The sequence below is a fragment of the Pinus tabuliformis genome, chromosome 2_2 (genome assembly GCF_031772625.1).
Source record: "Pinus tabuliformis cultivar Carrire ecotype Pingquan chromosome 2_2, CPIR1, whole genome shotgun sequence".
NCBI classification, from domain to species: Eukaryota; Viridiplantae; Streptophyta; class Pinopsida; order Pinales; family Pinaceae; genus Pinus; species Pinus tabuliformis.
The window spans coordinates 1,024,941,134-1,024,952,897 of NC_142300.1; the positions used below are offsets into that span (position 1 = coordinate 1,024,941,134).

Genomic DNA, 11,764 nt, shown 5'->3' on the forward strand with positions numbered 1-11,764 from the left:
TTCACCCATCCGTTTCTGATTAGGTGTCAACATTCCCCCCCTTAATCTGAAGGGATGTTGGTGAGTCGAAGCATCGTTCTGAATCTTTCAAGCTTTTCTCTTCCAAGCGCTTTGGTGAAGATGTCTGCAATTTGCTCGTTTGTGGAACAATGATGGAGATGGATTGTTTTGGCCTCAACATGATGTCAGATCAGATGATATTTAGTATTGATGTGCTTAGTACGATAATGGAACTTTGGGTTCTTGGCCAACTTTATTGCAGATGTGTTATCAATCATGAGTGGAGTTGATTGTATTTGTTTTACCTGCAAATCTTCAAGAATTTTCCTGAGCCACACAATTTCTTTCGTTGCTTCAGCTGCTGCCACATATTCTGCTTCTGTTGTGGAATCTGCTGGTACTGATTGTTTGCGTGATCTCTAGGAGACAGCTCCTGATCCAAGACTCATAGCATATCCTGAAGTAGATACCCCAGTTTCTTTGTCTCCATCGAAGTCTGAATCAGAGTATCCAATCAAGTTGAAGTCGTCCACCTGTGTATACTTGATTCCAAGGTCTTGAGTTCCCTTCAAGTACCTTACAACTCTTTTTGCAGCAGACCAATGTCCCTCACAAGGCTTTTGCATAAACCTGGAGAGGATTCCAACAGCAAATGAAATGTCTGGTCTGGTAGTAGTGAGGTAGATGAGACTTCCTACAAGCTGTCTATACTTTGTTGCATCCTCAAATTCCTTTCCTTCAATAGATGTGAGCTTCAAGTTTTGTTCCATTGGAGTACAAAGGGGATTGCACTCTGTCATGCCAAATCTGTTTAACAAATCTCCAATGTATTTCTTTTGAGAAAGAAATATGGACTTTGGATGTTGGGTTACTTCAATGCCAAGATAGTAATGAACATAGCCCAAATCAGTCATTTCAAAAAATTTTCCTAATTATTTCTTTATGGATGCAATATAGCTTTCATTGTTCCCTGTCATTAAAAGATCATCTACATATACCACAAGATATACAACTGTTTTGCCAACTTTCTTGACAAACAAAGTTGCATCATCAAGATCAAAATGATTGAAGTTGAGTTTCAAAAGATGCTCAGTTATTTTTTCATACCAGGCTCGTGGTGCTTGTTTGAGGCCATACAAGGACTTCACAAGTTTGAATACTTTGTGTTCATGTCCTTTCATAGCAAATCCTTCAGGCTGGGACATAAACAAATTCTCTTTTAGATCTCCATTCAAGAATGCAGCTTTTACATCCATTTGATGGACTTTCCAATCGTTTTGAGAAGCTAGTGCAAAGAGTGTCCGGATGGTGGCCCATTTTGCTGTGGGGGAAAAATTTTCCTCATAATCGACCCCTTCCTTTTGTGCAAAACCTTTTGCCACAAGCCTAGCTTTGTGCTTGTCAAGTGAGCCATCAGCTTTGTATTTGTTCTTGTAGACCCACTTGCAGCCAATTGGTTTGGTTCCAAATGGAGGATCAACCAGCTTCCAAGTGCCATTCTTTATGAGGGCATGATACTCCTTCTGCATCACTTCTTTCCATTCATCATGAGAAGCAGCTTCTTTGAAGAAAGTTGGTTCAAAATTTGTAGACAAGTTCAATTCACAATCATAAGTAACATCCATATCAGCAGGTGAATTAGAGTTATCTACATCACCTCCATCTTGTCGGTTTGTATTTCTGGTTCCTGTTTTTCCAATTTCATCAGGATGAACAATTTCAAGTGTCTTTGTCAGCCACTTTGGGGGACCTTTCTGAGATGGTCCAGGCTGCTCTGTTGATTGAGTTGGGTCTGAATCAAGATTGAGTCTCCCAATTCTATCAATTACATCACTTAAAGCATCATCTGTTGTTGGAGTGTCATGCAGGGGAGATTGTTCTTCAGAAGAAGATTCCACATGTTGATCTAGTATAGGAATCCCCCCTTCAAGATATGGAATCTGATTATCAAACTCTTGAAATGATTTCAATTTTTTGAATCTATCCAAGCGATCAAGTTGCCGCTCAACAACACTGTCAGATTTGGATGATTCAAGAAAAATGACATCTCTAGATAAAACAAACTTTTTATTTACTTCATCATAGAGGCGGTATGCTTTAGATGTGTTTGAATACCCCAGGAAGATACACTTACGACTTCTAGCACCAAGTTTGTTTCTATGTACCTTTGGTATTAAAGCATAACAGGTGGAACCAAAAATCCTGAGATGTTTTACCGAAGGAACATGTCCATACCACAATTCATAAGGAGTCTTGTTTCTTATAGCACTAGATGGACATATATTCTTTATATATGCAGCACATAGAACAACATCAGCCCAAAACATTGTCTTTACATTTTTGAAGAAAAGCTTGGATCGTACCATATTCAAAATTGTTCTGTTCATTCTTTCAGCTACACCATTCTGTTGAGGATTATAAGGCACAGTTGTTTGATGTTTAATCCCATGTTGGCGAAGATAGTGTTCAAATTCATTTGATGTATATTCTTTTCCATTATCAGTGTGAATAGACCCAATATGAGATTGTGCATCATTTTCAATCCATTTATGAAAATTCTTGAATGTTTGAAAAGCATCAGATTTGTTCTTCAATAAATAAACCCAACACATTCTGGTGTAATCATCAATAAATGTCATGATATATTTATTTCCATTTGCAGAAGAAACAAGCATTGGACCACATAAATCTGAATGAATGAGTTCAAGCTTCCTATGTGCTCTTGAATTTGAATCATGAAAAGACTGTTTGCTATGCTTTCCTAGAATGCAAGCATCACATTGCTTATGTTTTCTAGGAATTGTAGGCAAACCAGCAACACCATTTTTCTTCAACAAGTGGAGACTATCATAGTTTAAATGTCCAAATCTAGCATGCCATAATAAACTTCATGGAAGTGTACCTTCTTCATGATGAGAAATATATGAAAAATGTTGTGCATGAGCAGAGGTTCCTTGCAGTTTAAGAAGTCCTTGTTCTTCTATACCCCTCATGACAAGTGAATGGTCAGATGCCTTTCTTAACTCAAGCTTTCCATCAAACATATGAATGGAGTGACCTTGCTCGCGAATGTGGACCAGGGACAACAAGTTTCTCTTGAGCTGTGGGAGATATAGAACATGATCCAGAAGAAAGTCTGGAAGACCAGGTAGTTTAAGCCTGATTGTGCCAAGCCCTGATGGCTTGATTTTTGACTGATCTGCAAAGTATACTGCTCCATCAACATTGTCAGTGAAATCTTCAAAAAAATCTTTCCTATGAGTCATATGACAGGTTGCTCCTGAATCAAGCAACCAGTCATTTTTCGAAGAAGCAAGTGAAGCATTAAACAAATCTTCATTTACTCCAATGTTACATTGTGCCTCAATATAGTGAGCGGATTCAGGTGCTTTACCTTTGTCTGTGTCATCAGTTTTACCTTTCTGCTGGTTTCTTCTCTGCTCAACTTTGTCCCATGGTAGCTTGCATGTAGAAGCATCATGTGATCCTTTTCGTTTGCAGCGAATGAAATGCAGATCTGCCTTTTCTTCTTGAGAATGTCTGCCCCCCTGCCTCTGAAGTATCTTCCTCTTCCTCTTCGTCCACCTCTTCCTCTTGTAGAATCTTGAGCAGGATGCTTTTCTTTATGAGCAAGGCAAACAGTCTCTTCAGAAGATTCAGGGACTGTTTTCTTTCCAAAGGCTTTCTCTCTTTCAGCAAACTTTTTCACAAGAGACTCAAAGGTTATTTCTTTAAGATTTCCATTTGCTTGTAAAGACTCAAGATAATTGGAGTAGGTAGGATAGAGTGCTTTGAGAAAGGCAATAAGAGAGATATCCAGCTCAACCTTAGTGGATTTAATGTCATGCATTATAGACTTTATTTCAGATGCAAGAGCAAGGGGATCATTATTTTTCAGTTCAAGAGTGAAGAGTTTAATCATGAGCTGAATAACTTCAAGTGCAGAATGTGAATCATAGAGTTCTTTCAGCTTTCGTAAAGATTCAAAGGCAGTGGAATAGGATGAAATATGACGACTTACTTCTTCATTTACAGATGCTCCGATCAATGCATAGGCTTTGCTGTTCTTGTTTTCCCAGATGACAAGTTCTTTATCTGATGTAGGCTACACAGGGTATTTGTCTTCTTCTCCAACACACACTCCTTTCCACAGCTCATTGTAGATGAGGGTGTGTTTTACCATCCGAGACCATTCAGAATAGTTCTCCTTGCCAGTGAGAACTATTCCGACCATAGAGATGATTGAATGCATTCTGTAAAAAATACTTCTGCTTGATAAAAAAAAAAACTTCCTTACAGCCTTATGCACTATATTTTCTACAAATCCCTCTAATGTGTGACAGAAGGCATCATAATTTCATTGAAATATTATATCACTTTATGCTTCAATACAGCATTACCAAAAATAAAAAACTGTGCAATATCACTATATCACCTCCACAAATGCTTTGATATATAAAATGCTTTGACTGATATGACTTTGAATGCTTTTGAAAACTGCTTATATAACCCCTTTGAAAACTGCTTACAACACAATACTTAAAACTGCCATCATAAATACATATCATCAGCACAACATTATACCGCCATTAAAATCATATTTCTTGTCATTCTCAAACTTTTTGAGATGAATCAGGTTAAATTCATATGGTTATATGCATAAACAAACTGCGCAATTACACTGCATAAACAAACTGCGCAAACCAGCTACCATAATCAAACACCGCAAATCATTTGGTTATATGCATAATCAAACTGCGCAAATATTTGAGGTGTAGACAGAGGTGGCATCGCTTCAGGCTTCATAAAGATGGAGATGGAGGACTTCGGTCCCAAAAATATCCTTCATTTGCCTACAATCTCTGCCAAGATCCTGCGCCTGGTGATTCCAGATAGCTCGTTTCACGGCAGAATGGCAAAAGTCGGAAAGTTTGGTGCCCTCATTCCAATGTCTGGTGGCCATAATAATGCATTGGATACATTGCCTTCGGACGTGAGGGATCAGCTATTTCAAGCTGCCATTAATTCCCCAAGGAGAGGCGGGGATGATCATACGTCCCTATCACTGAACAACATTTTGGCTGACTGGAAGGAGACACCCGAAGCACACATTTTCATGGTGGAACTTCCAGGTCTGAGCAAGGAGGAGATAAAGATACAGGTGGAAGATGACCGGCTTTTGAAGATAAGCGGAGAACGCAACAAACAGGAACGTGAGGGTGAGAAATGGCACGGGTATCAAGGGTATATGGCGCGAGATGAAAAGCGGCTATGGCGCAACGCTCGGTGATCTTCCTCTGAGAGGGTCTCCGGCTTTTCAACAAAAAAACAATGTATATACGCAGATGTCAAGCCAAAAGACGAGAGTCACCAAAAAACGCTTCTATGCATTCAATAACAAAAAACGACTCGTCACCAAAAAAACGAGTGTCAGGTATTCCTGCGCGGAGGCACCAAAAACGCTTCTATGCATTCAATAATAAAAAATGCACATTCAGTATCAATTACTCATGATCTGAGAGGGCGCAGTCTCTGGCAGTCAGAGGCATTCAATATCAATTCAAAAATCAGAAACGCATCAACGCTTATAGTGCAGTGGCGTTCAGGATGTCAGAGCAGAGCAGCGCTCAGGAGAGAGCAGCGCTCAGGTATGAGCAGCTCTCAGAACAGCAGGAGTTACAACTATTTCAGGGACTGGGACCTGTGCTCTGATACCATGTCAGGCCAGGGTAACTCCAGAATGAGCGGGAGAGAAAACTGATATTATTATTTATTAGCTAACTCATATTTATATACATAAATACAACGGATCAGTTCATCTTCCTGATGACTGTCAAGTTCACCCATCCGTTTCGGATTAGGTGTCAACAATATATATATATATATATATATATATATATATATATATATATATATATATATATATATATATATATATATATATATATATATATATATATATATATATATATATATATATCTCCTCCCTCTTTATTTTTTTCTCGTTGCTTTGCTCTTTCCCCTCCATCTATATCTTTGTCATAGCCCTTAAACTAAACATTCCCTCCCCATATATATCTATCTATTTCTCTCTCTCCCTCACTCTTCTCTCCCTCTCTCTCTCTCTCCCTCTCTCTCTCTCTCTCTCTCTCTCCCCATTATCTCTCCCTATCTATCTCTCTTCCTCCCTCCCTCTCTTTTCCTTTGTCTTCTTCCATCTCTCCCCCCTCTATCTATATGTCTATCTCCCCTTGTCTCTCCTTCTCACCTCGAAAACATACACTCTCTCAACATACATATCTATCTCCCTCTCTCTCCCTTCCTCTTCCTCTCTCTCTCTCTTCCCCTCCTCTCCCTCGCTCTTCCCCTTCACTCTCCCCTCTCTCTCTCTCCATGTCTTCCCCTAATTTCCCCCTCTCTCTTCATGTTTTCTCTCTCTCTCTCTCTCTCTCTCTCTCTCTCTCTCTCTCTCTCTCTCACCATCTCTCTCGTGTCACTACCTCTTTCTATCCAACTTTGCTTCTCTATGTATTTCCTCCCCTTCCAACACCATCTCTCTCTCCTCTCTCTCTTCCTTCCTCTCTCTCCCACTTCCCTCTATCTCTCCTCCCCATCACACACACTCTCTCTCTCCACCCTCCAACTTTGTCACTATCTCCATCTCTCTCTCCTTTCTCTCCCCCTCACTCCCCCCTCCATATCTATGTCTCCACGTCTCTCTCTTCCCCTTCTTGCCCTATCTCTCTCCTCTCCTTTTCTCTCCCTTCCTTTGTCTCCTCTCTCCCTCTTTCCATTTTCATCTCTCCCTTATCACTCCTTTCTCTCCACCTCTATCTCTCAATGTCATTTTTCTTCCGACCAACTCTTTCCCTCTTCCAACTCCATCTCTCTCCTCTCTCTCAAGTCTTGTATTTTCCTTCCTTTCTCTCCCTTTCTCTCCCACCTTCATGTGTCTCTCCCCCCATCACACACATGCTCTCTCTCCACCCTCAAACTCTGTCACTATCTCCCTTTCTCTCCCCTTCTCGATCTCCCCCTCTCTCCCCGCTCCATATCTATGTCTCCCTATCTCTCTCCCCCTTCTTTCCCTATGTCTATCTTCTCTTTTTCTCTACCTTTCCTCATCTCCTCTCTCCCTCATTCCATCTTAACATCTCCCTTATCACTCACTCTATCTCTCCACCTCTATCACTCAATGTCTTTATTCTTCCCCTCGTCTCTTTCCCCATGAAAATACATATCTCTCTCTCCTCCCCTCTCTCCTCCCCTCTCTCCTCCTCTCTCCCCTTCCTCTCTCTCTCTTCCTTCATCTCTCCCCCTCTCTCTCCCACATCTATGTCTCTCTCCCATACTCAATTCCCCCTCCATCTCACTCTCTCTCTTAAATATGATCCCATTGTATTGTATTTAAGAGAGTATCTAAAATAAAAATATACAATTGGTTGTAAAATATTAAGCCTACATTTTGGATCAAACATTTCAAAGAAAATAAAATAATAAAAAAGGTAAGATAATCATGCTTTATCTTTCCTCTATCTTTGTTAGTCACTTTTTTTCTCCATTTGCATGGATCCTTCTTTAAAATGGGCCTATCATTGATTTAGTATCTATGGGAATATTTTTCATACTAGTGAGGATCCTTTGTTAAAATTGGCCTATCCTTGATTTAATATATATGGGAATATTTTTCATACTAGTGAGGATGGAGGGTTTATATACCTCAAAATTAATTATAACCTTTTTTTCTTTTAGATTTGATTAAAAAATATTATAAAATTAAATGAAAAAAAAAGTATTTGTAAAATATTTTTGTTTTGAAATAATTTACTTTTTTTGGGCATGTGGCATTGATAAGCAATGATATTGGCCCATTGTATTGTAATAAAATAATTAAAATCCTCCATATATAACATAATAATCAAAATCATAGTTGGTCCATGATATTGATAAACCATGGTATTAACCAATGGTATTATGATTTTCTTCCCTCCTCTCCCTCCCTCAGCCCCTCTCTATCTTTCTCTTCTAGGTATTGGGGCATGGTATTTTAAAATATCCTACTTAGAATTTAATAATATCCATGGTAAATATTCATTATTAAAAATATTGATGTATTGTAAATATTAAGTTTTGATGAGCTTATTAAACAATGACCCAAGTGGTTGAACATAACAATTGGAGTTTTTTCATTAACAATGGAAACAAGGTATTCTGTTTTGAATAATCATGTAAATACAATTCCATTCTACATATCGTTTCATGACACAAATCCCCTTAATGGACATTTTGAAATTTATTGTACAAAAAATTAGGTGGATGCAACTTTGTATCTAATTATTGCTTGTCACCTCTTTCCAAAGATCTTGAAAATCATTACCAACATGTTGTTCATGAAATGAAAATTAGTGGATTGGATAAAATAAAAAAATCCTATCCAAATGTCTTGAGAGCATGTTTACTACAATTTCTCACTTAATAGCATGTGATTTTGATAAACAATCTTTAGAACTCTATATTCTCCAACCCTTTTGGAATAAAATCATGGGTCACAACCAAGATGTGTTGCATTCTCTAATAAAATACTTAACAAATGACATTATATGACCCCCACCAATGTTCGTAGGCCAACAAGGATATCTTGTTAATATCACAATCCCATATGAAAAATTAAGAGTTGAATGGTCACCATTTTTCTTGTACCCCGCATCATTCATATCCAATGTAAAAATACAAATATGGTTATCTATCACTAAAAGTGTTGTCAATTAATACTCACCAAATACAAATTATAATCAATAATATAACAATGTATCATTCCAAACAAGTATATCACACATTCATTATGAACCATTATTGACAATCAAAGTATTGATCAATACAATCCACAATATAACATAGTAGAAATACACCGAAGCTACAAAAATAGGATGAACTTTCACAAATCCAAACAAATTCTACATATAAAAATAGTACACAAAGTATTTAAAACAATAGAAAAATTAAGGAAGAGAGATTGTGACTCATCCAAGAGTACACCTATACAAACATCCATAAAGCAAATTGAAGGCATACCTAGAATCAAATGTAGAATATGTAAAAAGTTGGAATTTGGAAAGAATAGGATAATCTTTGGAAATGACTTAGAAAAAACTTAAGTACAAGTCTATATAAGAGGAAAAAACATTTCCGACAAGATGTTATGTAGATCATGAAAAACGTAACTTGAAAATGCAAAGTTACCAAGTTTTTGGATAACCTAAACAAATAAGACATAATAGGTCATTTCCAATTGTAGCAACACTCTTATAACTTGAAGAGAGGATTGGTAAATTCAAAGGCATGATGTCCAAATTAATGAAATGTAAAACCTTGACATTTTGTCCATCCCTTATCCTTTTGTGTTTCTAAGCTCCCTTTTCTTGTGAATGTTATGATTACTCATTTGGGTTCTTGCTTGTTTCCTTGATTTCCCAAATAACAAGAATTTTGTTTGCACAAATAAAGAAATGGGGCTACAAATGATCCCAAATGGGCTTAGTCACCTCAATAAACAATGTAAGTATGCGCATCCACATTGTCCGAAAAGTAGTTCCACAACTCATCCATTATGAAATGATAATTTCTATTGCATTAAAAATACTATTGAAATACAATAATGCATATCCAATACCTAAATTTCTTATGGAGAGTGTGATGAAAGACATATGTTCTCCATGTTTATATAAATCTTAAAGCATTCACTAAATAACAATTGGAATCAAATTCTTCAATAGAACATTAATGATAATACATCCCAAGAGAGTGGATGTGGAAACAAACAATGGCCTCTTCACTTGGAACAACAAGAGAGGAGGGGAGTCTCTCGTAGCATCTAAGTTGGATAGATTTATTATCTCTCATGATCTAATGCTTTCAGATAAGGAAATAATAGCAAGTGTTCTTCCCGTTGGAGGCTGAGACCACTGGCCAATTCAAATGGAGATCAAGGGTATAGGTATCCCCCCGGAACAGACCTTTGAGATTTGAGAATATTTGGCTTTCACACCGAGATTTCATCAATAATATTGAAGAATGGTGGGCAGGAGATCTTCAGCTTCGGGGAACTAGAATGTTCATGCTTCATAAAAGATTGAAGCACATAAAAATGAGGCTCAAAGAATGGAATAGGAAGGATTTTGGCAATATTTTTGCAGAAAAGAAATTAGTCAAAAACAAAATGTAGAAACTCAACCAAGCTATGATCATGAAAGGTTTTGATAAAGACAAAAATGATCTAGTTGAGAAACATCATCAAGACTGGGAGAACTTGTGTAAACAAGAGGAACAAAAATCTAGATTCTAATGGCTAAAAGAAGGAGAGCGTAATACAAGATTTTTTCATAGATCCACCATGGTGAATAGAGCACACTAAAGAATTTCTTCAATAAAAAAGGAGGATGGACAGCTTCTACAATCCCATGAAGATATAGAGGCGGTGTTAGTTCAACACTTCTGAGAAATAACCCAGGAAAGTAATCCAAAAAGAGAACATCATATCAGGGAATTAATCAAGCATATACCTAAGCTCGTGTCTAGAGAGGACAATTTCAATCTCAACAAACTAGTGACTGAAGAAGAGGTCAATGAGGTTCTCAATGACATGCAGAATGGCAAAGCACCACGCCCCGATGGCTTCAATGTAGATTTATTTAAAACTTGTTGGAATATTGTAAAAGAGGATATTTTGAATGTTGTGGAAGACTCCACGATAAAGAGAACCATCTTGAGAGCTCTCAACACCTCCTCCATCTCCCTAATCCCTAAATAGGAAAATGCTCAAACACCAGATAGGTACAGACCCATAACACTATGCAATGTGGTATACAAGATAATATCCAAGGTTGTGGCCAATGGACTTAAACGTCTGCTTCCTTCTCTAATTTCGGGGGAACAATCAGGATATGTCGAAGGGAGGCAAATTCTAGACAACATTATTCAAGTTCATGAAGTGGTTCACTCATTAACCAACACAAGGAGCGGTGGTATGATCTTGCAACTGGATATAGAAAAAGCTTATGACAAAGTGAACTGGACCTATATCAGGAAAGTGCTAAAGATATTTGGTTTTGATCACAATTGGGTATGATGGGTCATGGCCTTGGTTACCTCTTCGAGTTTTTCAATATTGGTTAATGGCTCTCCTTCTGAGATTTTTCTCCTTCAAGAGGGCTCAGGCAGGGAGATCCACTTTCTCCCTTCCTATTCATACTCATGATGGAAGGTCTTGGCGAGTCTATCGAGCATGCCAGAGTTATGGGAATAATTCAAGGTCTTCCACTAAATGAGAATGGTCACGCTTTGACACACCAACAATTTCTTGATGACACCATGTTACAAGGAATCCCCATAGTAAAAAAGGCTCGAGCATACAAAAAAAAACTGAATGATTTTTCCATGGCTTCAGGTATGGAAGTTAACCTCTCCAAATCCAAAATATTTTTCTTTAATACTCATATTGCTATTCAAAGAAATATCTCCAGAATTCTAGGCTTTCATAGGGATTCCCTCCCTTCAAAATATTTAGGAGTTCCTATAATGGCGAAACCCTTCCACAAGAGCATTTGGGAACCGTTGATCAAAAAAATGAAGGATAAAGTCAGAAATTGGACGATTAGATCTTTAAATCTGGCAGCTAGACTCGTGCTCACAAAGGCGGTGTTCCAATCAATTCGAATTTTCATGCTATCAGCAATACTGCCCCCTAAATGAGTTTTGCAGCAATTTA

The 11,764-nt window shown here is 37.8% G+C and overlaps 1 protein-coding gene across 1 annotated transcript; it reads left to right on the forward strand.

The window, feature by feature from the left end:
* The first annotated feature begins 4,810 nt into the window (after positions 1-4,810).
* On the forward strand, positions 4,811-5,290 carry LOC149196835 (17.8 kDa class I heat shock protein-like). The gene has a single exon (XM_089408452.1). The coding sequence runs from the start codon at positions 4,811-4,813 to the stop codon at positions 5,288-5,290; it is 480 nt and encodes a 159-aa protein (XP_089264578.1).
* Positions 5,291-11,764: the final 6,474 nt, after the last annotated feature.

What these genes read in the sequence shown, in the direction of transcription:
- LOC149196835 (XM_089408452.1), top strand. Translation starts at nt 4,811, where the DNA reads ATGGAGATGGAGGACTTCGGTCCCAAAAATATCCTTCATTTGCCTACA.